This window comes from Bradysia coprophila, unplaced genomic scaffold, assembly GCF_014529535.1.
Source record: "Bradysia coprophila strain Holo2 unplaced genomic scaffold, BU_Bcop_v1 contig_232, whole genome shotgun sequence".
Classification (NCBI taxonomy): Eukaryota; Metazoa; Arthropoda; class Insecta; order Diptera; family Sciaridae; genus Bradysia; species Bradysia coprophila.
The window spans coordinates 5,270,371-5,297,065 of record NW_023503493.1 but is presented as its reverse complement, the minus strand read 5'-3'; the positions used below and the strand labels follow the sequence as shown (position 1 = coordinate 5,297,065).

The window sequence follows — 26,695 nt, the reverse complement described above, 5'->3', positions numbered from 1 at the left end:
AAAACAAAAATTCTTTCTTTAATAGATATAATAGCAATGCAAGTGAATAAATTTATCCCATAAAACAGTTGCAGAGTTTTTCATTACATTTTTTTTGTCATAAATTTTTTGTTTGTTTGTTTCATCTTTTCATTTTATAATTTTTTTTTATTTTTGTTTAACAATCACAAAAGTTCATATAGATTTCAATAATTTAAAATGTTAGCTTTTTCTTTAATGATTTGATTAATAGTCCTAAACTTCTTTCATATTTTTTTTATCTTCTTAATTTTCATTATTAATAATATAACAAGAGGGGGTTCGACCGAAGAACACTTTTCTGTGGGACTTAATTTTAGTTTAAATTTTATTTCAGTTGTCTCTATGCTTACGTTTCTTATTCTTTTTACAGAGTTCATTAATTAATCTCAAATTAAATTACACCTAAAGTCAACCAAGTGTCCTAGTTTCAGCACTTCTACCACATAGATACACGCAGTGCTTACCACGCATTTATACCTATTTAATAGTTAAACACATGCTAGTGATATTAATCGTACAATCAGTGTGATTGATGCACCAGCTGATCACAAATTTGGTTGACTTTAACTGTAGACACAGATTTGATTGACCTTAACTGTAGTTGTTTCACAATTCTTTTTTATTTTAAATGGAACATAGTTTCCGGTGTAATACATCAGCTGACACCTTTCACAGACGGCTAGTATCTTTTCATTATCGAATCTATTACCTTTTTTGATAAAGATATTTTCAACAAACTGATACCAAATCTCTTACTTCTTTAGTTTTAACATAGATATTGCTATAACTATGCCAGTTCCCGTCTGGAAAATGTTGACAGACTTGAAGCAGTCATCTGTTTGAGTTGATGCATACGTTTGACGAGACAGTTTAATACATCACAATTATAAAATGTAAAATTGCATAGAAAATCGATTAATACGTGGAGTGAAGTATTCAAGTGGTACTAATACACCGTATTAGGCAAAATGTAAAGCTGGGTGGTTCATGTGTCTTTAGAAAATGAAACAAAAATAAACATTAAGACAAACCAAAGGCAGTTTAAGTTGGCTTGCGTTCTTTTCTCGTTCAACGAAATAAGTTTCACTTGAAACAATTTTCTCTATAGCACAAAAGGAAACTGTGACATCTCAGTTAACTTCGGTGCTAAAGAGAGCATTGGTTGAAGACAATTGAAAAAGGTATTGAATTGAGGAGAGAGCTTGCGAGTTGATACCCGGTCCGCTATCCTTCAAAAGGAACTCTGATCTTCTGAAATTATAGTGCTTCAAACCTTTAGCAGACGGTAAACATATCAGCAGTTTTACTATCATTTCTATTACTTCATCTGATCTAAGTATTCTCAAGAAATTGACTTCAATATCAAAAACCAATTTGTGGTAGTCGCTGGAATCTATGCTGAATCGGGGACTATTTTTGAGAAATTTACAAAGGAAAAAAATTGGAGAAATTAAGAGCACATTTGCAGCCTACATTTAGGCGGAAAAATATTCTTTTTTTTGATTATTTCTTTTAACCATTTTTTTAAGGAAAAATTGGTTTGTGGGTGATAACTTATCCCATTTGGAGAAACCTTTGAACATTGTGTAAATTTATGCAATCTCCTAGTGGGTTGAGTTATGACTCACAAACCAATTTTTCCTTTTAAAAAAATTTGGTTAAAAGAAATCATCAAAAAAACGAATATTTTTCCGCCTAAATGTAGGCTGCAAATTTGCAAAGAGTCCATTGCTCTTATTTCTCCAATTTCTTTCCTTTGTAAATTTCTCAAAAATAGTCCTCGATTCAACAGAGATTCCAGCGACTACCACAAATTGGTTTTTGATATTTTAAATTACATAAAATAGTTATTTTTTCAAAAAAAAAACGTTTTGATTTGAAGAAATCATCAAAAAAACGACAAAATTTCCGCCTGAATTTAGGCTACAAAATTGCAAAGGGTTCATTGCTCTAAAGGATTTTTTTTATATATTTGAATAAGACTAATTCTGAGTCTGAGTCTGAGTCCAAAAATATCATCAAAATAATAATAATTTTGCCCCGAAATGTAGGCAACAATTTAGCCATGTGTAGATTTCTCATAAGGAAATAATCCCTGTTGCTGGTGGAACGTAAAAATATCGGAAAATTCGGAAGAAGACGAATACCAGGCATTATTCTAACTAATCATTAAATCAATGTAAGATATTGTGCAAAATTTCTAAAGTTTTTATTTTGACGAGTGGGAAAGTAGTGACCGAGTCGAACGCGAAGTCTAAATAAAAATTTGAGAAATTTTACTCAATGGAAATGGGTTAATTGTCGTACACTTTTACAACCACAATTCCGGTCACTAAAACGAGCGTTACACACACACATAGAGCAATATTGTTTTGAGGCTTCGATTTCATTTTGTTTGTTTTAATTTAATTACAAAACTAGATTTAGACGAACAATTTTCTTTGGATCTGATTGCTTTTTCAATTCAAATTTTTAATAAATTCACATTTTTTTAGGTTTTTTAATGATAAATTTTTACTGAATTTCATTTAACTATTTAAACTGTGGGTAAGCTCATTGCCGCTCAGCCACTAATTTGATTTTACTTTCATTTTTACTATAAATTTACTTCGAATTGATGCGGAGTGATGACGATGAGTGCGGAATGAGTTTTATTGCTGGGCAATGTGTCGTTTTCCGGTGAGAGTTAATGTTTTTTATGAAAATTGGTTCTTTTAGACGAAGTTGAGGCAGAATCAGCCGACGAGTGATAATCCTGATCAAATTTAACAATTTAACATCACATCGGGGGGGTACAAAATTTATTCCAATCACTTACCCGTCTATGACCGGATGACGATTCCCCGTGAAAGTCATCCATATCGCGAGTTCTCGATCGACTAACATGTTCCGATTGCTGTTCGTGTGGTGATTCCAATGAACCGTCACTGCAAATTGTCGGAAGTTAATTTCAGATCGTTCAAAGCGAATGAATGAAATTTACCTTGCACTAGCTCGATTAGCACCATCGCTGCCCTCTCCTTCCAACAGCGGTAAAGTGTCTTCATTCTCCGACTCTTCGTTTTTCTTATTCCCTTCCACTTTACCACCGCCATCCCGTTCGATTTCGTGACACTCGCATTGACACTCCTCCGGATTGACATAATTGTACTGGATTTGATGCGGTGCATTTTTGTCGTACGATGACTCCTTATTCGGCAACGTGGTTATTCGTTTCGGTTGCTTTCGCTTCTCGGGAATGTTTTCGAAATTGATCCATTGGGACACATTTTGTGGCTTTCGCGGTGGCAATGGTGGAGGATCTTCGTCGGGATTCGAATTGCGTCGATCGGATCCAGTGCCGCCGATTCCTTGTTCGGCAAATTCGAACCAACTTTTTCCGCTCGTATTCGATATTCGTCTAGGCGACTTGGTTGCCTTCTCTTTGGCTTCTTTGCGCGGCAAACTAATTCGAAGCTTTTCACCACGAACTATTCCGCCGTCCGGATCCTCTGTCGGTGGTAAAGTTCCGCAATACTCTTCTAAATGACATGGATTTAATGGTGTCGTTGAACGCGGTCTCTCTACCGGACAGGTCTTTACATCCATCAGCGATCTCTCTTTTACTGGAACTATCGCAATACCAACTGGTCGCTCTTCTGGTAATGTAGTTGGAACATACGGAAGTTCATCGAATGACCCTTGTTCCACTAATCTTGCACTTTCCTCCTCTATGCTTCCCACTGCATTGCACACATGTTTTGCCGTCAATTCCGAATCAAGTTCACTTTCTGACGATCCACACCGTTCTTCTGCTGACAATGAGTGTGAATCTTGCGGTGGTCCAGGAATCTGTAGAACAGGGTCTGGCTTGCGAGTTGTGCTCGGTACTTTTTTCTCTTCTACTGATCTCCTATGCATTTCCCGTCGCATCGATTCCATTCGCTCCTCTTCCAGTTGCTTCTGAACGGCCATGATCTCGTCAATATTGTCAATGTACTTGGAATGGCGATTCGATTTATCGAATTTTTCTTTCGAATCAACTTTTGCGTCATTGAGCATGGTGCTTTTATCGAATGAGTCTTTATTGCGCATAGTTACGGGACTCGCCACAGCTTCATCTACCACTGTCATTTCTTTGGCTTCGACAGGACTTTCCAAAATCGACGCTTGTTCGGAGAGCTGACTGCATAAGCTCTCGGTTTTGGATAAGCTTAGCTGTGTGGCAAATATTTGCTCTTGGCTGCCTGATCCAATTTTTGTACAGAACAGAATTCGTCGTTTTTCCTTTGCCGTTGTAGTTGTTGTGGTAGCAACGGATGTAGCAGGAACAGTTGTTGCAGCAGTGGTTGTAGTATGTGTTTGTACAGATGCTGGTGTTACGAATGAACTCGGGACGGGAGGTGATATTGAGGCAATCGATGTGTTGGGTGTTATTGGTGCGCCATCATTCGACGGCAGGGTTTCAGTGTCCTTAAGACTAGTTTTCGATAATTTTCTTTGATTCGAATACGTCACTTCTGTGCTTGCGTTTGATGGTGCTCTAGACGATACAACCGTACCTTCGCTTCCAACGGAACTATTTCGATTAGCCTCGACACTCCACATACTATCCTCATCGGTTTTACTGTGGTCGTCCGTAGGTGACTTTAGTGGTATCCAAATGCTTCCATCGGCGTTTTCAATTCGATACACCTTTTCAGTCGGTGGTTTGGGTTTTTGTTTCGTAATCAATTCCTTCGGTGGTGCTTCTTCTTCGAGTTGTGGTTGTTGTTGAGGTTGTTTGGCAGCATTGTTTTGTTCGTTTTGTTGTCTCCGCTCTTTAATCACATTCACCGTGCAAATGTTGTTGTCCTTTTCGTCGGGTGGAGTGTGCAACGGAATATGTATGGTTTTCCCATCTAAAGGTGAATCGTAATATCGAAGACGTGATCTCGGTCTAGATTCTGTGGATGCTGGCGTTGGATCAGCGATGTATTTAAAATCAGCTGAGTCTAGTGTAGCCATTGCTTCGGGATCAATGGGTGAAGAGGACTTTGATTTGGAGCCGCTACGCTTCGGTTTGAATATAGCCAGCACCGACTTCTGTTTACTCGGCGTATTATTCTGAGAAACGTCGCGATCACTCTCACGGCTTTTACTACGCGACCGGTCTCGACTTTTCGGGCTATCGGTGAGTTCACTGAGCAAAGATATTCCGCTTTTCTTCCGTTGATTGATGACGATCGGAGATTCCGGACTCGCAGCCACTTCTTTTGACTTAAATAACGAACAGAAACTACTTTTCCTGGACACAGCTACCGTCGCTGGTGAAGGTGAGCGACTGTCACGCAGAGCTATGTGACGGACAGTTTTAGGACTCGGAGGAACCTGTTCCGGATGCTTCGTAATTGCATCGTCACTTTTAACTAGCTGCGAGAAATGTGGTGCTGCTTTCTTCGACGGTGTATCTTTACCAAGACTTAGGCTAGCTGGCTTTTTCACCGCATCCGCAGTATCTTCGAGCACTTTTTCATTTTCTCCCAATCCCTTGTCGGCGTACAGGTGATCAGGTTTCAGTTTGATTCGAATATATTCTACGCCAGATGTCGTTTTCCCAACTATTGGCTTAGAAGACGCCTTCAAAACACCACCACCTTTGCCAGCAATTCTTGTTGATGCAACTGATGGGATTGGTTTTGTCAGCTTTTCCACATTGACAACAGGGCGATCCGTAACATTCCCATTACCAACGGGCTTGGCAGTAGTCTTCTGTTTCTTAGGAGTTGACGTGTCGATTTTGACACCCTCAGCCAAAATGGCTTGAGTCGGATCATGTTTTCTAGCTAATAAAACTTGTTCTAATATTTCTACAGTTGGTGGATCGGAACTAGATACTAGGCCGCCGGAAACAATATTATCTAATGGTTTTGGTCCGCAAAACGAAGTCTCCAAAATCATTTTGTGTGGCGATGGAGATCGCGATACGCCAGACATAGCTGATAATCGGCTGACAGCCGATCCTTGACTACCAACGCTAGATATTCTACTAGTTCGTCCAGATATGCACAGCAACGCTGCAACTTCTGAGCTAGCCGAATCTTTTCGTTGGTTTTGCTGCAAACATGTTTGGTGCTCATCGAATTTGAACATAATCGGCGATCGACGCACCTGGAAGTGTTGCGTAATTTTTGTTAGTTTTGTGAGTGAACAAAATGTCTTCGAAGATAAAAACCTGTTGCGTAAATTTGTCCGAGCTTTCCACCGCTTTCTCTTTGTCTCCTTCCAAAAAGTACAATTCCTCCGTTGAACTGCGCAGGTCCATTGTGCCATCTTCATGGAATCCAAGACCAGCTTTTGTTGATTCCTGAAGAGTTCCCGTTCCGACCTTTTAAGTAGAAAAATTGAAATTAGCCGGAGGCAAATAACTCGAAATCTTTTTTCTACAATTTATCTTTGTTTCGACTACCGAAACGTTTAAGGTTGTCATATAATCTCAACGTCTACACATTGTTCTATTTGATCTCTTTTTCAAATGGCCAAACTCTTTCCTCTAAGGCTCGGAATAAGTCCGCGGTCAAATATGGTAGCGATCTGAAAGTTCAGGTCAGGTCAGGTAATTTTTTTCAAAATTACCTGACCAGATCTGAACCTGAATTTCTGAAACCTTTCAGGTCAGCTTTCAAGTATACCTGAAAAATTGCACCTGTCGACCTGAAACCTGACCTGATTTACCTGACTTGACTTGCACTTTCAGTTTCATGTCAATGCAGGTCATGCAGGACCTGTTCCGAGCCTTATTTTTCCTCCTACGTAAAATTCGAATGAATTTTGAATTTATGAGAACTAAGGTTGTTACTGTAGCCCAGGAACTTCTGTGATCTTCTAGATTTCACTTCAAGATTGGAGACAGAACCGTAGAAACAAAAACTCCGGAAAATTGAAAAGGGATTTTCTGCCCGGAGATGTAATTTACTTCGAAAATGTTCCGGAAAACTCAGCAACTTTGATAGTACTCTTCCTGGCCATTTCTAAGCCAATCTTCATAAGTGAGACGTCATTAGAAATCTACAGAAAGCTATCAAGTACTACAGGCTAAATGAACCTGGGAAAGCCTTGTGTGTTCTAACGAGGATTTTTTTAAACTTTATTTTAGATCAACAAGAGACACGTCGCTGTAGTTTGGAATACTTTTTAAAGTACTTGTCCTTACACTCACATTTTCCCACTACTTTCCTTCTCCCTTCGAGGTATAGGAGAAATTCCATTCCTTAAATACAATTTCTGTGACTGTTCAAAGGGCAATTCCTTCCAAATTAGGTCTTATCTTGGCCCTCCTCCTTCTTCTTCGTTCTAGAACTTAGGCATTTCTAATGATCTCGGCTATTTTTTGACTAGTTTCGCTGCTTATATCATGTTCGACATCGGTAGAGGTGATTACCATGAAATACTGTCTGCCCTGCCCTAGAACTATGGAAGTGTAAGGAATTTAGTAGGTTTTCCTGACTACCTTCTTGTTAACTAACATACCTTAATTGTCACTAGATTCCCGATGGTCGGCTGGAAAACCAGCTAAATTCCTAACAGTTACATAGTTCTAGGAGTGGGAAGTCTATAAGCAAGCGAAGCAATTTAAAGCAAAGAAGATTTTGATGTTCTGATTCGCATGACATGGTCCTGGTATGGAAAAATCAAGAGCCACCGACCTCAAAATAATCCCATTTAATGACTCACTTGTTCATTTTCAATCTAGACACCACCGCTGCCTACACAACTAAATAATGTACCAAAGAACATATCTGCTAGTATTGATAATTGTGCACGAGCTGAAAGATTCATTTTTCTCTTTGTAACTCTAACTATAGTGGGTGCGAGTGTCGTACGTTATACGTAATGTTACAACAATTTTCTTAATATACTCCGCAGTATACCTGATCTTCGGAGAAGAGTTTAATCACATCTCTGTAGCGGTAAGGCAAAACTTTTCACGTACAGAAAACTTTCTAATCGAAGAATGGCTTTTCTGTCGGTTGCAAAACGTGAACATCATTTTTTTTGCGAAAAATAATGCACAATAGCAACGTACTCAGCCATGAAAACTAGGTCTCTGTTTCGACACATAATATCCGATGACTTATTTTCCATCAATACCATGGTGGAAAACAGCGAAAAGTTTTTCTTTTCTTTTCTTCCTCTTTTCTGTTGCCGTTTACCGCAAACCCAAAAAGAACGAATATAGAAAGCAACGTCACGACAAAAGAAAATTAAGTCATGTGTGTAAAGCATAAACAAAGAACTAGTTGATATGTCTCTTACTGAAACATATATTCTAAGCACGCTCAATTTTTGCTTTTATCCGCCTTTCCTTCATCACCGATTCCGTGATAGACATTATTATAAGATCTGGAGAATATCTGCTTTTCAATTCACACAAATGTAATATTTATATTGTGGACAAATATTTGGAACATTTAGTATTTATTGATCGGAGGGAGGGTTGTAAGGTGAATGATGTAAATCTACAGTGGTAGGTAGTTGTAGGCATTATGTTAAATAACACAATTTATGTGAATTGATTAGAGCATTCATGAGAATCGTGATGGAATGGAACGTATTTTAACTTTATCATCGACGGAATTATTAACCGACCGATTATTTTGGACTACCCTGTAACCCGATTCGTCCAAAGAACTTCAGTGTGAAGGTAATGTGTCGGACCACAAAAAATACAGAGCCCAATTTTCGGGTGATATGAAGAGGGATTCTTTTGAAAATCAATCCACCTATCAAAATTGGGCCCATTTCGTCTGGGATGGACATATACAATACATCAGGGCCTATTTTCGATAACTTAAATTCTCTAAATTATCAAAAAATTCTCTAAATTGTCGAAAAATTATCGAAATTACCGAGTTTAATTTTAGAGAATTTGGATAATTTTTCGAGAATTTAGAGAATTTTTTGATAATTTAGAGAATTTAAGTTATCGAAAATAGGCCCTGCAATACATGGTTTGAAAGATCTTTTTGTTAACACAAAAACTAGAGTAATTCTCAACCGATTTAAAAAAAATGTTTGGTGGAGAATGGAATTGATTCCTGAGGTTCCAAGATAGATTATGTTGCTAACAGAATTTTTGTATCTATTTCAATAGCATTTCTCTTGTTATGTGACTTTGCCCTTTAAACAAAACCGAATAAATAGAACAAAAATTCACGAGTGTGAAGTTTGTGGCCAGAGCGAAGCGAGGTTCGAAGATTTTCGATGAAACTAACCAGAATTAAATCTTCAATGAGAGAATTATTAGACCGTTCTAGTAGTTCTTCTTCTGAATATGTTTTTGTGAGTAATTCTCAATAGAAGCCTATTCTACTCTTGGTTAACACGATAACTGAAGTAATCTCAACGGATTGGTTCAACAATGTGGGAGTAGTTCACAAAAGAAGCCTTTTCTACTCTTTGTTAAAACGATCTGGAGTCTTGTTATTTGATTTTGCCTTGTAAACAAAACCGAATAAACAGAACCAAAATTAATGAGTGTGAAGTTTGCGGCCAGAGCGAAGCCGAGGGCTGCAATTCACACGAGTTTAAATTTTATTGTAAACAAACACACGCCATTTTTTATCGGGGCATTTTATATTATACAAAATTACATTTCATTGAAAAAAATCAATAAATCATTGTCAATAAAAATACTATTGAAAAGCTCAGACAAACAGTCAAGGGATCTGACCCACCCAACAGGTGGGACCTAGTTGAGTAAAATGACAAAAATAAGCGGTCTGCTGAGTCTCAGGCTTTTCGTGGTCCATTACATAGGGCAATGTTACATCGAACCCGAAGCGACACTTTAATCGTTATATGGTTGTAACGCTTACTGTTTAGAATTTAACGACTGTGCACAACCTCACGGCTTACATAAACGAGAATTTTATTACTATACAACAGATTTTCCGGACAAATTGCTTATATTCCTGAAAGACTCGACCTTTTACTTGTAGAAGTCATTCGGATTCATAACACTTTTTGATTTCGAAGTTTTATTGTGGTCATGTCAGTGACTTTTTTTGGAAAAACATTTTCCTCGTTTTTCTCACATTTTGCCGAACTTTCCTACAAATTTTCAAAAATTTCACAAAGAAGTTTTTCGGAAAAATTAAGGAAAATTTGATTCAAAATCGAGGAAACATGAGAAAATGTTGCCCCAAAAATAGTCACTGGTTCATGTCTGGTTGAATCTGGTTAAACAAAATTAGAAGCAGATTTTTGTGTTAAATTAAGAACGGAGTGGGAAACTGAAGATGGGTTCTTTGATAAGGAATAGTAGATTACATTAGATGCTGCGAAAGTAATTCTTTTTCATGATTTTCATTTTCTGATACTCGCAAACTCACCCGTGTGTTTTTAAAACCACTAGCTTCAGTGACTATTTCTTTTCCGACAATTTCAAGAGTTTGTTTATGCGATTTAAAGGAGACTTATACAGCTCAACTTTTCGAGAAACAGTTGCCGATGCATGTTACTCTAAAACACACAAAGTATCACAACGTTGTTGCCGAATGAATGAAGCCAACGCACTTCAAGCATGAGTTGTACTCTATATAGACGGGACAGTGTATCAAAAAAATTTTGGCACTTGAAAAAAACATTTTTCAAACAAAATAGTTCTCTATTTGACAGCTGTCACTTAAAGCCCTTTTGCTTGAAGTGCGTTGATGAAGCACGTAGCTAAAATTTGAATATTGCAAATGAATTCACGTAAAATGAACCGAAAATATTCCACATCATTTTCACAGAGAGAAAACTGCTAATGGTCAACTTTCGCAAGGGGTAGGCAATAAAATTCATTTCTCACCCAAAAAATATTTTTAATTCAATTTTTGTCTGTGCACACGCCCTCCGGCCTGAGTGATTTTTGAAAGTTATTTCGGGCTCGGAAGGGTCAACAATCCGTCGCGTCTACTTAAGGTGGACAAGGACATATCATATAACGATCAAAGACATATCACAGAATGATTCCCCTTTTATAAGAAAAAGGGTTGTGCTGAGGATGCTGGGTAGAGGGACCTAATGTTAAACATTCTAGACAATAATTGTCAAATTAACACCAAAAGAACATCCATTTTCTTCGTATTATTAACTATGCTGCTGGGTACAACAATGCTTTACTTTACATCCATGAAATTTACTAGAACCCAACTAATTACCAATTTGTCGTCAGTTCTCTCAAATTGACAATATCGACAGCGTTTGTAAAGTATCCGCTACTGTCTATATGTGTGCAATGTGAACAGTAAATGTACATAAAATGAGTGGTGTCGTAACCATGATAAATAGCAAGAAGGTGAAGGTGGTTTATGAAATTGAACGAAGGTATGCAAGGAAATCAACCAATTGGCGTAATTTTCTCATCTCCGTGAAAATTACGTGAAAATCGTGTCTTATCGCAATCACAGACACTGGGTTACTGTGTATTTATTATATACACGTTTCATCGCTGGTAAATTAAATATTTATGGCCGTAAATAAATTCCAAGTAAAATTGAAATTTTCCGACCTAAATAATAAATTCCATTAACGTTATCGTTCGCAGAGCGACAGATGTCATGCAAACGTTACTCAACATCAACGTCTATATCACCATTGTGTGTGGAAATCAGGTAAGAGATTTATCTGAATTGAGTGTGTCGGAAACATGTATGAAAAAAGTATCCAAAACTCTTTTTCCCTTTCCAACATTGCATTGTCCGAATATAGTCCGAATAGATAAAACTTTTCCCTTTTCATAATACATCCATCGCACATGAAAGTAATTATTCCCGTGACAATTATTTTAATTTCCCATGCTACAGAGACAGAGATTTCAATGTGAAATACCTTCATGGCCATTACAACATCGCAGATAGAGGTTGAGCGTTCAGAAGAAGAAATAGAATATTGCCATTTTGCATAATAACTCACTTGTTCAAATACATTCTCTGGACTGCTTTCTCGACTGTCTTCCTGCTGTGATGAGCTTGACGCTCTACTAATGTCAATACGGGGTGCATGAACTCCTAAATTAGTAGGTCCCGTTGACATGTTGTTCAGATTGTTGTTCGTTACCGCAGATGGTTTCACTGTGATGGGTGTTTCGCTTTCTCGTATATCGGGTAACCGATTTTCAGGCACATTGCCCGTGTCCATCTACAATGAAAATTTCGAAAAAGAAGAGAAAATGGAAAATCCAATCGGAACAAAATTAACGTTTCGAGAAAAGCGATACGGCCGAACAGTTATGTAACTTATTAACAGAACCATGCACATAATTTCAAGTCATTTTTACAAATTATTTTTTTTTTGTTTGTGAAGCGAGAAATTTGATTCTTTAGATAAAATGGAAAATGTGTTCAGTTCATAGTCACTGCACCGAATCCGTACAAAACGATAGACAATTTTTTTGTGTCTGTCGTTCACACGGTTAGCACACACACAACATTAAAGCGAAAAAGAAAACCGAACGAAAACCTAATTTGCACCCAGTTTTCTCATTACATTTTATTCGAAAGCTAATTGCATTTGAATTATTTAACAATTGCTGGCCCGTTTCAGTAACATTTCACACAGCGAAAACACTCCTTAAACGATGAATGAATGAATATTATTCGTTTACAAATGGAGCGATTCACATTTGCAAGGAAGAAATGATTCTTCGGTACGGCAAATGAATTCCACTGAAAAATATACCACACTGATTGCCACTGTCGGAAAATACGAAAAATTTTGTTCATAATATGAATGAGGGGTGGTTTCTCCATTACATGCGATGTTTTCCGAGAGAGCGAGAGCGAACAATATGGGTTTTCCGAAAAGAGATGAGACATTGTGTGCAATCGATTTGCAAATGAACTATCTGGATGCTCGCAACAATACAATTTCTGGCAAAATATTTTATTCTCTTTTCACGTTTTGATCGCATCTCGTTTTGTTCGTACGTTCATGAAGAGAGACGATGTGTATTCAACCCCACTGTTTCATCTCTTCTCTGTGCGCTATAATTATAAAATCGTGTAACACACAGCTTCCACATATAGACTGGCACTGAGTGATTTGTACGAAACTAAGGGTCATGGGCGAAGCAATAAACGTTTTTTCATCGTCACTTCTTCTTCTTCGTCTACTTCAAACAGAACCATTTTATGGATGTCCCCTGATATGACATTGTAAAAGATGGTTTGGCAAAGAGAGCGAGAGAGGATAGAATTGGTTTTCTTCATTTCTTCATATCCTTTTCTTCCTTTTCAGTCTTTTTCTCTATAAAATTACAAACCAAACAAATTGTGGCACATTAATGCCACTCAACTGTGGGAAAATTGAATGCACCAAAAAGTTTAAACAAATGATGCTGATGCAATGAGATCAACAGCATCCCTTCTGCACTTATATGAAAAATAGAGTTGAACTTCTTGGCTGCATTAGGGTGGGTTCGGTGGGTTGAATAAAAACTTCGAATATATTTTTTAAGCTCTGATCCCTGGCTGCATTTAGAGCGACTTGCAGTTCTTTTTACAGAACAATTTTGTTTATTCGTTTTTCCCAAGACGAATTTTTGATTTTCGTGGTCGTAGAGTTGCATATAACTCTGAATGATTTCTCCCGAATGTGTGAGTTGAAACCATTGTTATTGATTAGAGTTAATAATGTAGTTTTGAAATGGCGTGAGCATATTAGCCTGTGTAATCCAATTACCGGTCCCTACCATGAGTTTCTAACCAACCAATCTAACTTTACATGTGGATAAAATCTGCAAATCATCATGATCAACCGAATAGTGTGAGTGAGGCATATACTGAATTGTGATAACCTTACAAAGTACTCCGAACATTTAGACTCTTCGCAATCATTTCCAAAATACTTGGGTGAGATTTGTTTTCAAGGCCTAAAATTAACGTATATTCGGTTTGGTAAAAACAGGAGACGTCAGTGAAATTTAGTCATTGAGAATGTCTATACTGGTAAAAAAGTTACACAGATGAGCGTTGTAGTTGTAGAACCGTAGACGTATGAGCAGTTTTGTGTGGATGAGTGGACCAGCTGAAAAACAGCTAAACGAAATTCATGTTGAAATATCGCAACGTTCCCTGTAATATTACCACGACAAAGACAACATTAATTTTATGCCTTCAAAACAAACGAGTATTTTCAAAACGATTGAAATGTTTGGTTAAAAACTCATGGTGGTGAAATTTTTTTTGAATCGGACACACCATTTTTGTTTCCGGACGTTTATGGTGCTATCGATAGGTAATTTCAAGGTGATCATTTCGTAGAAGAAGAATTTTTTTAAAACGACCTCTCCGGCTCGGGGCGACTCAAAGAAAATTTGAAAATTTCAAAATCATGACTTTTTCAGAAAATTTTACACCGAAATGAAACGACCCGGTCGGTTTTGATCTAATGGTAGTTTGTAGAGAATTGACAGACGATTCTAATAAAAGTATCGTCGGGTCGAAAGGTTGTAGCTGTGAGTCAGGGTGAGGCATCAAAGTCCAATTTTATGGTTTTGTCAATGAGCACCCCAACCGATTTTTCATTTTATTGGCTTAAAATGAAGGCTAGCACATCCCATTTAACATATCAAAAAATTGAGAGGGGGTTTTTCATTTTTTTCAAAAAATCCTAAAAAACTTTCTTGCGGGTGCCCACATTCCTGAGATTTTTTAATGGAAATGTATGGGAAGTTCTCCTAAAAATGAAATTAATTGCTATATACTGGTTGTCTCTAGTCTACCGAACAGATCAGAATGTATCACCTTGCGTGTAAACTTCATTAAATGAGTCCATAACAACCTTATTTGACATAATTTGTAACTTTATTTCGGTTAAAATTGGAAATAACAAACTTCCTCAAAAATCATTCGAGTAGGTCGACTTATCAACATATTTGACATCGTAAAGAATACAAGCCAGATAGGGAATAGGGCAAGTTTGGTATTTTTGGAAAGGTGCGGTCTCAGGCTATGAGATATAGTAGCAACTGAAGCTATACCCAGCAATGGATGAGCTAGACATGACCAGAAAGCTTCCCGATTGTGAAAAAATCAGTGAAAGTTGTCCACATTCACAAAGTAAAAATGTTAAATTTCTTGTTCGTGCATATAATTGTTCGGTAGACTAGAGACAACCAGTATATAGCAATTAATTTCATTTTTAGGAGAACTTCCCATACATTTCCATTAAAAAATCTCAGGAATGTGGGCACCCGCAAGAAAGTTTTTTAGGATTTTTTGAAAAAAATGAAAAACCCCCTCTCAATTTTTTGATATGTTAAATGGGATGTGCTAGCCTTCATTTTAAGCCAATAAAATGAAAAATCGGTTGGGGTGCTCATTGACAAAACCATAAAATTGGACTTTGATGCCTCACCCTGACTCACAGCTACAACCTTTCGACCCGACGATACTTTTATTAGAATCGTCTGTCAATTCTCTACAAACTACCATTAGATCAAAACCGACCGGGTCGTTTCATTTCGGTGTAAAATTTTCTGAAAAAGTCATGATTTTGAAATTTTCAAATTTTCTTTGAGTCGCCCCGAGCCGGAGATGTCGTTTTAAAAAAATTCTTCTTCTACGAAATGATCACCTTGAAATTACCTATCGATAGCACCATAAACGTCCGGAAACAAAAATGGTGTGTCCGATTCAAAAAAATTTTCACCTGGTCGGGAACGATAACTGACTTACACAGGACGAATGGCTATCTTGTTCGTTCATGCTTATGTCATTTTAAGACGTATTTGATTGAGCTATGAACTCCAATGAATAACAATTGCTTCATCTCACACGTCAGAGTCAATTTATGATTCCAACAATCAAAAAACCATCTTGAGGCATGGAGATGGGACAGACGTATTAAAATCTGTAAAAAATACTCCGGGTCATTCTGAATGCAACCAGTGGTCTGGTGTTTAAAAAACTATCCAAACGTTAAATTCAACCCACCCTATTCGGTGTGAAATTGTCGAGGCGAAAAGTTACTTATTGAACTCATTTTTCGTGGATTTACAAACAAAAAAATTGATAAAATATATCATGCTGAGAGCGCACACGTTTGTAAATTGTATGCTCGGACCATAAGTTTATTCTAGCACACCATCCCTCAAAGAAACAAAGAGGATTATGTGCTCTGGTTGATAGATTGTTCTCATGAATCTTTGATATCATGCAAAAATGTGTGTGCAGCACTTAAAGAGTGAAAGGTGTAAACTAATCTTAAAAACTCTGCAATGTGCTTTTAACATTAAACAAAACTACAATTCGAACAGGGGTGGACTGGTTTTATGGTCAAGACGGGCATATTGCGCCTCTCACGTTTTACTTAAAATTTACTGTTTTGACGCATATTTGGACTGAATCATTCCTTTTTTGGAGTTTTATGCGTCTTTTCGTAGCTAGTCCGACCCTGAATTCGAACGTGCATTAGTCAGTTTGGCATGCATTTAGGAGAGACATTTTATTTTACATACTTTGGATCTAACCTCATTGTTCGTTGAATCATCAAAAGACATTTCAAACGATGCTATCGGTGCTGGTCCCAATCGTCGCTGCTTTTCCGATCGTTTCCGCTGAACCGGACCAACCGGCGGTGGTACGTTCGTCGTATTCATTTTGTCGTTTTTTTCTTCGTTTGATCCGTTTTCACTTTAAATTTTCTTTTTTTTTTTTGGCACAATCACATTTTCTACTTTCAGCTCATCCCTTCTTCAAGTCACATCAATTTTTGTGCATAATTAATTGTATCAATTAACACTTGTCAACGGAAAAGAAGGGACTAAGACCCTCGGATAGCACATCAATTAACCATAATTCCCATTATGTACACATCTTTCACAGTCACATAATTCGACGTTTGAATAATCCAAAAGTTTTATGTTCGCCACATCAATCACACTCGTTGTCTCGGCTGACGAGATGTCGTGTTATTTTGCTGGTGAACTTGTTGCCTATAGCAGGCTATCCGTTGTAGTGTAGTCTGGCGTCGTTTTTATGATGATATAACGCTCCTCCTTTCTGAAACAGAATAATGTTGTTCATGTTCACGGAACACACACCGAACAAAAAATGCAAAAAAAAAACTTTTTAGAATTCCACTTTTTTGCCTCGAAAAGAGACGATGAATAAAAATGAAGTTTTTTTTTTATTTCGTTGAGTTATGTAGCACAACCAGCCAACAATAAAAAAAAGGTTTTCGTGGAGCGGATGCCAGTCAAATCAAACGAACAAAGGAATTCTCCAAAGGATACGAGATAAAAAAAAATAATTGCAAAACCGGTCAAAAGCTTACATAACCGAGAAGGCAATTAATTTTAATGGATTCAACGTAATGTATGTAAACTGAACCACCGTCTGTTCATCCTCCATCCGTTATCTAATTTCGCTTCATTTGAAGGACTAGCACTCGCAAATCTTTCCAAACTTATTATGCTCTGGTACATCGAAAAGGTTTTTCCTTTTTCTTTTATTTAAAAAATTTAAGTTTCCCGAAGGACAGCACACCTTCATCCTTTAAGAATTTATTTCAATTAACAATGGACGTGAACCACACAAACCATCGTGTAAACAGTGAGAATAATGGAGAATTATAATTTCCCTTTTACACCCAATTAAGGACGAAGAGAAACTCTCTGCACACCGTTTTGAAAAAAAAAAAAACGATTTAACCCAGACATATATACCCTTTTTTCTGCGATATATCGCGCTATTTACCACGCCATATCCTTTCATTTGTTTTGTGTACATAATATATACATCTATGTCACGTGACCACATTCAAACCACCGAAACTGAAATTTTCGCCTCTCTTATCCACGAACTTTCTCGCGTATAAAATTTCAACCCACATTCAAACCACCAAAAGTGAAAATAAATCTTTAAGTTACAGTACTTTCAGATGTCACCTCTCTTAAGCTTCGTTAAATGTGTCGTTCATACACTCTTTTGTCTGATTTTTTTTTAACGTGGATAACATTTCAAACGTCCTTGAAGATGATCTAAGGGAATATGTGTAAGCGAATGCTGAATGCATTACGATTCCTGCGGTGTTCGGTGTGCGATGCATTTAATTTGCCGTAAAAGTTTGTGTCACACATGGAAGATGTTGAGGAAACTTCTAAACGTCTTAAAACAGGGAGCCGAATCATCTGCCACTTTCTGCCGGGCGTTTTTAGCCCCGTACGAAGTCCTGGGGGCTTATAAGATTAATATGCCGTTTGTAACACGTCGAATTGGAAGCAGACAGTAAGGGCAAAGCATTTGGTTATGTTCATAGATGACGAATCCGCAATAAAAACAAGGCATCAGAACAGTCGGAGCGTTTGCTGCGACTTAGCCCCGTACGATCCGTAATCCTATTTCGTCCGTAACCATAATACGTCCGTAGCCGTAATACGCCCGGAACCCTAATACGTCTACAACCCTCTAATGCGTCTGTTACCAAAATGCAAGTCAAGTTGGGCATGGTCAAATTTACCGAAAGTATTCATTTTTAAATTTGCGCATAGCGCAATTACGAAAGCCCGTACGAAGTACCTCTCAAATAAAACCAACAATTTACGACATTATTTTATAAACCCAAATTTTTTTGCCAACTTTCCATTGGGTATTCAATTACCTCTCAAATAAAACAAAAACTAGCAAAATCGGTTGAGATTTACTCGATTTATGTGCAAAAAGCACTTAGGGCCGAGTAGCGGCCTTAGTCCAAGGGCGCAAATTTGAAACTTTTTTTGCCATCATTCTATTCGGCGTTCAATTATCTCTCAAATGAAACAAAAACTAGCAAAATCGGATGAGATTTACTCGATTTATGTGCAAAAAACACTTAGGGCCGAGTAGCGGCCTTAGTCCAAGAGCCCAAATTTGAAAAATTTTTCGCCACGTTCTTTTCGGTATTCAATTACCTTCCATAAAAAACTAAATCTAGCAAAATCGGATGAGATTTACTCGATTTATGTGCAAAAAACACTTAGGGCCGAGTAGCGGCCTTAGTCCAAGGGCCCAAATTTTAAACTTTTTTCGCCACGTTCTTTTCGGTATTCAATTACCTTCCATAAAAAACTAAATCTAGCAAAATCGGATGAGATTTACTCGATTTATGTGCAAAAAACACTTAGGGCCGAGTAGCGGCCTTAGTCCAAGGGCCCAAATTTGAAACTTTTTTTGCCATCATTCTATTCGGCATTCAACTATCTCTCAAATGAAACAAAATCTAGCAAAATCGGATGAGATTTACTCGATTTATGTGCAAAAAACACTTAGGGCCGAGTAGCGGCCCTAGTCCAAGGGCCCAAATTTGAAACATTTTTTGCCATCATTCTATTCGGTATTCAATTATCTCTCAAATAAAACAAAATCTAGCAAAATCGGATGAGATTTACTCGATTTATGTGCAAAAAACACTTAGGGCCGAGTAGCGGCCTTAGTCCAAGGGCCCAAATTTGAAACTTTTTTCGCCACGTTCTTTTCGGTATTCAATTACCTTCCATAAAAAACTAAATCTGGCAAAATCGGATGAGATTTACTCGATTTATGTGGAAAAAACACTTAGGGCCGAGTAACGACCTTTGAGCCCTCCCAACAAGCTCGCGTTGCATCCTACACAAAAACAATGTTCTGCAACTTTGTTCTACTCGTCAATACCTTTCATTTGATATATCACAAGCAGCTATTACGTGCGTATTTCGGTAGATATCGTCGAAAGACTGAAAAACACCTATAGGGCCCTAGCTCTGGAAGGGCCGACCCTACCATGCCCATTTTCGAACTTGACCTTACTTTTGTCGATACCAATCGGGGAAAAAAAGAATTTTGAAAAAAGGTTGTGATTTGCTCAAGCTATAGGGGTCACGGACGGACGGACGGACGGACGGACATTTTTTTTATTGCGGATTCGTCATCTATGAACATAACCAAAAGCTTTGCCCTTACTGTCTGCTTCCAATTCGACGTGTTACAAACGGCATATTAATCTTATAAGCCCCCAGTACTTCGTACGGGGCTAAAAATGTCCGTCCGTCCGTCCGTCCGTCTGTGACCCCTCTAGCTTGAGCAAATCACAACCTTTTTTCAAAATTCTTTTTTTCCCCGATTGGTATCGACAAAAGTAAGGTCAAGTTCGAAAATGGGCATGGTAGGGTCGGTCCTTCCAGAGCTAGGGCCCTATAGGTGTTTTTCAGTCTTTCGACGATATCTACCGAAATACGGGCGCAATGGCTGCTTGTGATTTATCAAATGAAAGGTATTGACGAGTAGAACAAAGTTGCTGAACATTGTTTTTGTGTAGGATGCAACGCGAGCTTGTTGGGAGGGCTCAACTCAAAGGTCGTTACTCGGCCCTAAGTGTTTTTTCCACATAAATCGAGTAAATCTCATCCGATTTTGCTAGATTTTGTTTTATTTGAGAGATAATTGAATGCCGAATAGATTGATGGCAAAAAAAGTTTCAAATTTGGGCCCTTGGACTAAGGCCGCTACTCGGCCCTAAGTGTTTTTTGCACATAAATCGAGTAAATCTCATCCGATTTTGCTAGATTTTGTTTCATTTGAGAGATAATTGGATGCCGAATAGAATGATGGCAAAAAAAGTTTCAAATTTTGGCCCTTGCACTAAGGCCGCTACTCGGCCCTAAGTGTTTTTTGCACATAAATCGAGTAAATCTCATCCGATTTTGCTAGATTTTGTTTCATTTGAGAGATAATTGAATACCGAATAGAATGATGGCAAAAAATGTTTCAAATTTGGGCCCTTGGACTAAGGCCGCTACTCGGCCCTAAGTGTTTTTTGCACATAAATCGAGTAAATCTCATCCGATTTTGCTAGATTTTGTTTCATTTGAGAGATAGTTGAATGCCGAATAGAATGATGGCAAAAAAAGTTTCAAATTTGGGCCCTTGGACAAAGGCCGCTACTCGGCCCTAAGTGTTTTTTGCACATAAATCGAGTAAATCTCATCCGATTTTGCTAGATTTAGTTTTTTATGGAAGGTAATTGAATACCGAAAAGAACGTGGCGAAAAAAGTTTAAAATTTGGGCCCTTGGACTAAGGCCGCTACTCGGCCCTAAGTGTTTTTTGCACATAAATCGAGTAAATCTCATCCGATTTTGCTAGATTTAGTTTTTTATGGAAGGTAATTGAATACCGAAAAGAACGTGGCGAAAAATTTTTCAAATTTGGGCTCTTGGACTAAGGCCGCTACTCGGCCCTAAGTGTTTTTTGCACATAAATCGAGTAAATCTCATCCGATTTTGCTAGTTTTTGTTTCATTTGAGAGATAATTGAATGCCGAATAGAATGATGGCGAAAAAAGTTTCAAATTTGGGCCCTTGGACTAAGGCCGCTACTCGGCCCTAAGTGTTTTTTGCACATAAATCGAGTAAATGTCATCCGATTTTGCTAGTTTTTGTTTCATTTGAGAGATAATTGAATACCCAATAGAAAGTTGGCAAAAAATTTTGGGTTTCTAAAATAATGTCGTAAATTGTTGGTTTTATTTGAAAGGTACTTCGTACGGGCTTTCGTAATTGCGCTATGCGCAATTTTAAAAATGAACACTTTCAGTAAATTTGACCATGCCCAACTTGACTTGCATTTTGGTAACAGACGCATTAGAGGGTTGTAGACGTATTAGGTTTCCGGGCGTATTACGGCTACGGACGTATTATGGTTACGGACGAAATAGGATTACGGGTCGTACGGGGCTAAGTCGCAGCAAACGCTCCGACTGTTCTGATGCCTTGTTTTGGTAAAATTTTGTAAATCTGGTAGTAAATCTGTGAGTTTATTAAGATTAAATGGAAAGCCGAATGAGAAGAAGTTAGCGTGCAAGAATTGTGCCGTTCCCATGAGCTGAAAGTGTCAAAAACCTATCAAGCATTTGGCTAAATTCTTCAACAGGTAAGTTAGGTCTCCGTTAAGGTCCTTCAAAAGAAAGAAACCCTTTAAAATTTAGAACAACATTTGCTGGAAATTCAACGCAGATACGGCCATTTTGGCGCAATACAAGAAAGAACAATCGGATTATGTAAGCGACTACCAACGAAATTGCATCTACAGTCATAAAGGAATTGGCAAATGACGACAATACACCGTTGGGAAATGATCAAGATGCCGCCCATAATCAGATCTCTTAATAGTTGATTGTGTAATACTTGCGGACTCTAATCAAAATACAAACGTTCTGTGTCGCGTCATGCATCTGCATTATCCAGTGTGTTCCGTGGTATTTAACAACGATGGAAACTATGAGGTGAACACGTGAAACGAGGACACATTGACGTTATTGGAAAGCCTTAGGAAAGCAAATAAATGCATTGAACCGTCGGAAACTGCAAGTAGATACATGTGGCTCTGAGTAAATGTGCTGCATTCTACTATAATATGTGAAGCAGATTGGACGTAATTTCGTATGAAAGATTGGTTGCAAACAAAAGTAAATGATACTATCGCGAACTCTTAGAAGCTATTCATCACAATGCGTCCAATGATATTTTCCCCTTACTCAGGGAGTCCAATTCGACGTGTTACAAACGTATGCGTAAACCTATAAGACCCCAGTACTTCGTACGTGTCTAAAAACGAGAAGAAAACAATCCGCCGATTGCAAAGGTCATTCAAACCACCAAAAGTGAAATTTTCGGCTCTCCATCCACCAAATTTCTCACGTCTAAAAATTCACGTTTTCATTAAAATGTTTCTCGTGCCGAAAATCCACATTCAGTCTCTGTCCAATGTCTTTTGGCAAAATGTGATATACCACCGACCACATTAAGTTATTAAACGTGACAAGTATTTATCATGCCCGCACGTTAGTTAGCGGGCGTGACGCAAGTCCAGGACCAAAAAAGTTTTAACAAAATTTTTTTGAGGACGGCGGAACATATTTACAGCAACTTTTTGAGTCCTCCACCTTAACTCCAACGACCCCAAACTCATCTGGGCATCAATACGAGCTCAACGAGCTATCACACGTTACTGCAGCTTCAAAATTGGCCGAGATATTGAACTTCGAAATATTGGTGTTTGTATGAAAATAAGCAAAATTTCGTTTTTTCAGATAACTGAAATCGCCTACGTTAGTTAGTAAGTTAGTTCCTATGGAAAAGTGGATCCAGCAACTCCCAAACGTTTCTATAGATTTTCCTGAAATTTTGGTTCTCAGCTAATAATGGCCCAAAAATAAGAATGGAATTATCAAAATTTAGAAAAACCCCATATCTTGGGAGCTGGAGCTCCCCAAAGTCTCCATACAAATGCCATTTAAATGCCAATTTGTATGTGTGTGTGTGGGTGTGTGTTGTATTTTTTGGTGCATGAAATGGATGGTCAAGTGTGTTGTTTTGGGATGTGTTTCTTATTGAAAATTGTGTGGTACGGTTGGGCAGCTGGAAAAATTTAGTCACTTTCGGTGTATGTTGGGCAGCGGGAAAAATTTGGTCACTATCAGTTAGACTTATCTCGGGAACTGTGGCAGATGGAAGGTTGGTTTCTTCGGCAAAGTCTCAGAGTTTTGGGAGTAAAATTGGCCGGTATTGGAGAAAAATGTCGCGAAGTTGGAATTTTCTGTTTCAATTAGGTTTTTAGAGCTATCTCTGTTGGCACGGCAGATGGAGAATTGGTGTCTTCGGCAAAGTGTCAGAGTTTTGGGAGTAGAATACGGACGAAATGACCAAAACTGGAAAAGTGTTTCAATTTGTCTTTGACCAAATGTGGTTTTGGTATTACCTTTTGTGTTACGGGACATAAAAAATTGCTTTCTTCGTCTCTAAAAAAAACTTTTGGTATGTTATAACTGGCGCTCTAACCTTAAAACTTACAAAAGTACTGATATCATTCAAAAAAAAACCCTTAAAGGGTAAATGTGACGCAAGTCCTTTATCTTACTTACAAAATAACTGATATCTCTGAGGGTGACGCATTGTGCGCCGTATGCAAAAATTTTATCCACAAAAAATTGACCCAAAAAAATTTTGAAAGAAAGCTTTACAAAAGAAAAAATTGCACAGAAGAAAGCCGAATCATCTGCTACTTGTGAAGCAATTTTTTTTTGTGAAACTTTAAAAAAAATTTTGGGTCAATTTTTTGTGGATAAGACTTTTGCGTACGGCGCACAATGCGTCACCCTCAGCGATATCAGTTATTTTGTAAGTAAGATAAAGGACTTGCGTCACATTTACCCGTTAAGGGTTTTTTGACTGATTTCGTTATAATATGGTATGGTATGGTATACTATACATACAAAACGAACACGATTATGTCAGCAAGTGAACACATAATTTCTCGTTATATACAAAGTTCAATCCGAACATATATTGACCATATAAACTCTCGACATATAAAGCGAAAGTTCATTGTTTTTAACGAAGAAGAACGGGCAAAAAATATCAAAATTCACGGAATATTGTTCAGTGTGATGCGAGAATCGTGTTGAATTTCATACCACCCGTTTAGAAAATTTCGCTCTTCAATTCTAATATTTTCCCTTCTTATTATACCTCTCAATTTATACATTCAGCTTATGTAGCGCTGTTACCCTATATATGCCCAGCTTTGAGAAACGTTTCTATTTATTTATTTTTTCTTCTGGCTTTCGTTCTTTCTGCTTAGCATTTTTACTACTATTTCAAGTCGGGAATCGATTTTCTCCCTTTTACAATACGGAAAAGTTGTATTTTTTTGGTCGAGTTGTTGTTGTTCTATCTATCTATCTAAATAATTTGAACAATTTTGTATTTATTGTATTCCGTACATGTTACGTGACTCTGTTCCACTGATATGACACAGAAAAATTATTTTGAATACAAAATAAAGAAGAAAATTCCGAGTCTATATCCTTCCGATGGAAATGGTATATATGTAAGTAAGCCACACAAAATCGATAGGACACATAAAATTATCTCCAATTTCGGATCTAATTATACACAATAATTTGGTGAACTATTATTCAACATTCAACTAACCGTAAAACGTGCACAATAAACGTGAGATAAATGTTGACATTATTTTTGATCACCAAAAAATCCTTTTCCTCTTTTTTCTCAAAAATCGACAAAATGTTATCAACGTCGCTTTATCAAAAGTTAGTAAAATGAAAGGAAATTCCATTCGTGAAAAGTGAAAAGCTCATTGTCGATGGATATATCACACAACTATAATATACACACAACAAGTTCATACATAAAACCGAACGTTACCGCGCCACTCACGAATTTCAACTGAAAAGTCTGAACTAGAAGGATAAAAATATTGAATAAAAACCGAATGATACGGGGGGTTTACTCAGACGGGAGAGGTTCATTACATGTCGTTTCCCATAAAATATTGCTCACGCGATATTTTGTTTATGGGAAGGCTTTTCACTTACATTATAGAGCTTCAAAGTTTATTTTTACCGTAAAGACATCGGATGAAGTGTTTATGTAAGACATTGGATAAAATTAGCAGCGTAAATTGTAATATGCGTTCCCAATTCCAAACCTCTATAGCAGAACGGTTCTAGCAATATTCTTCTTGATAATATCTCGAATCGGTGGTGGGTCTGGTCGGTGACACAATCACATATATTCAAATGCCATGACATATGTGACATAATCGTTCTCATTGAATATACCAACAAAATTCGTGTGAGAAACTCTCTCTCATTTCCTCGAACTGTTTACACTAACACTATACACTATACGGGAAATGCATGCCATGATCTATATACGTATTACTGAAGACGGTCTATTATATATATTCGTTCCATACATTCTAAAATCATCATGAATTATTAAACATCTTATAGGCGCATGCCATAAAATTAATATTTTTGCTAAAAATATCAGGTTTATTGAAAGGTAACATCAATTTTAAGGAGACTATTTATAGGAACACCATAATTAAGGTAATCGTTTGTGAGGTATATTAGAAGAATTTTAATCCGAGTCAATGAACGTTGCGTTGATATCAAGTCAAGAATTTGTCGACTATTCTTTCGACAGAACAGCGTTCAGTGGCTCGGGTTAAAATTCTTCTAATGCCTCTAACACTCTCTTTCAGACACTCTCTGTCAGCTTGAGATGTCAAATTTCAATTCTAGTAGATAGTCAATCTTATCCACCTGTCAAAGCGACGTTTAAAATGTCAAACAAAAGTGAATATGCAAAGTGGTCACCCAATCAAATAATTTTCCTCAACTCTAACATAGTGTTAAGCCCAATTCAGAGTCGTCCGTTTAGTTCATCCGTGTACTTGACAGATGTGATCAAACAATAGAATGTAGGCGGAGTTTCCATAAACGGATGTTGTAAACGGATGAATTTTTCTTCTAAACGCTCTCTCGCTCTCAACGTACCACGAAGCAAATACTTTGACAAGTACCCCAAGGCAAGTTATAATAACTAGTCTTCGGTTTTCTTGCTCTGACCATAATAGTCTTTTGAAATAGATTTAAAGAAATGTCGTGACCACTTCGCATATTTGTTTTGGTTTGACGTTTAAAACGTCACTTTTGCCGTTAGGTCTCATACCGACCAGGAGGACATAGATATTTTGTAAACTTTCCTAAGAATTGATCACCAGCTAGGCAAGGTAAATATAGTGAGGAGGTAATGCCATATATAACCGAATCAGATGTGCGGTGGCACGAAAGTTCGATACAAACGCCATCTCCTCCCCTCGTTAAAAACAAAAAATGGAATA

At 37.5% G+C, this 26,695-nt stretch overlaps 1 protein-coding gene and 1 long non-coding RNA gene across 5 annotated transcripts; one reads left to right on the top strand and one right to left on the bottom strand.

Annotated features, from left to right (window-relative positions):
• Window positions 1-1,932: 1,932 nt before the first annotated feature.
• On the bottom strand, window positions 1,933-25,215 carry LOC119076012. 4 transcript variants are annotated; one of them, XM_037182600.1, is made up of 7 exons: window positions 24,976-25,215; window positions 16,487-17,030; window positions 11,941-12,165; window positions 6,215-6,367; window positions 3,005-6,150; window positions 2,840-2,948; window positions 1,933-2,776 (listed from the first exon to the last, which is right to left on the bottom strand). In XM_037182600.1, the coding sequence occupies exons 2-7, from the start codon at window positions 16,625-16,627 to the stop codon at window positions 2,708-2,710; spliced, it is 3,843 nt and encodes a 1,280-aa protein (XP_037038495.1). In that variant the 5' UTR covers window positions 16,628-17,030; window positions 24,976-25,215; the 3' UTR covers window positions 1,933-2,707. The 4 variants fall into 4 exon arrangements, with proteins under 4 accessions (XP_037038495.1, XP_037038496.1, XP_037038497.1 ...); XM_037182601.1 differs by having other exon boundaries at window positions 16,499-17,030; XM_037182602.1 differs by lacking the exon at window positions 11,941-12,165.
• Window positions 10,236-26,298, top strand: LOC119076197. The gene is made up of 4 exons (XR_005087566.1): window positions 10,236-10,249; window positions 21,846-21,849; window positions 23,490-23,496; window positions 26,202-26,298. It is a non-coding gene; the product is annotated as an uncharacterized LOC119076197 (long non-coding RNA).
• Window positions 26,299-26,695: the final 397 nt, after the last annotated feature.

Bases quoted from the DNA above. Each gene is read 5' to 3' on its own strand.
- LOC119076012 (XM_037182600.1), bottom strand. From the start codon at position 16,627: ATGAATACGACGAACGTACCACCGCCGGTTGGTCCGGTTCAGCGGAAA. The intron at 6,151-6,214 runs GTTTTTATCTTC...CAACACTTCCAG, and splicing joins CGGACAAATTTACGCAACAG to GTGCGTCGATCGCCGATTAT. The intron at 2,949-3,004 runs GTAAATTTCATT...GACAATTTGCAG, and splicing joins GCTAATCGAGCTAGTGCAAG to TGACGGTTCATTGGAATCAC.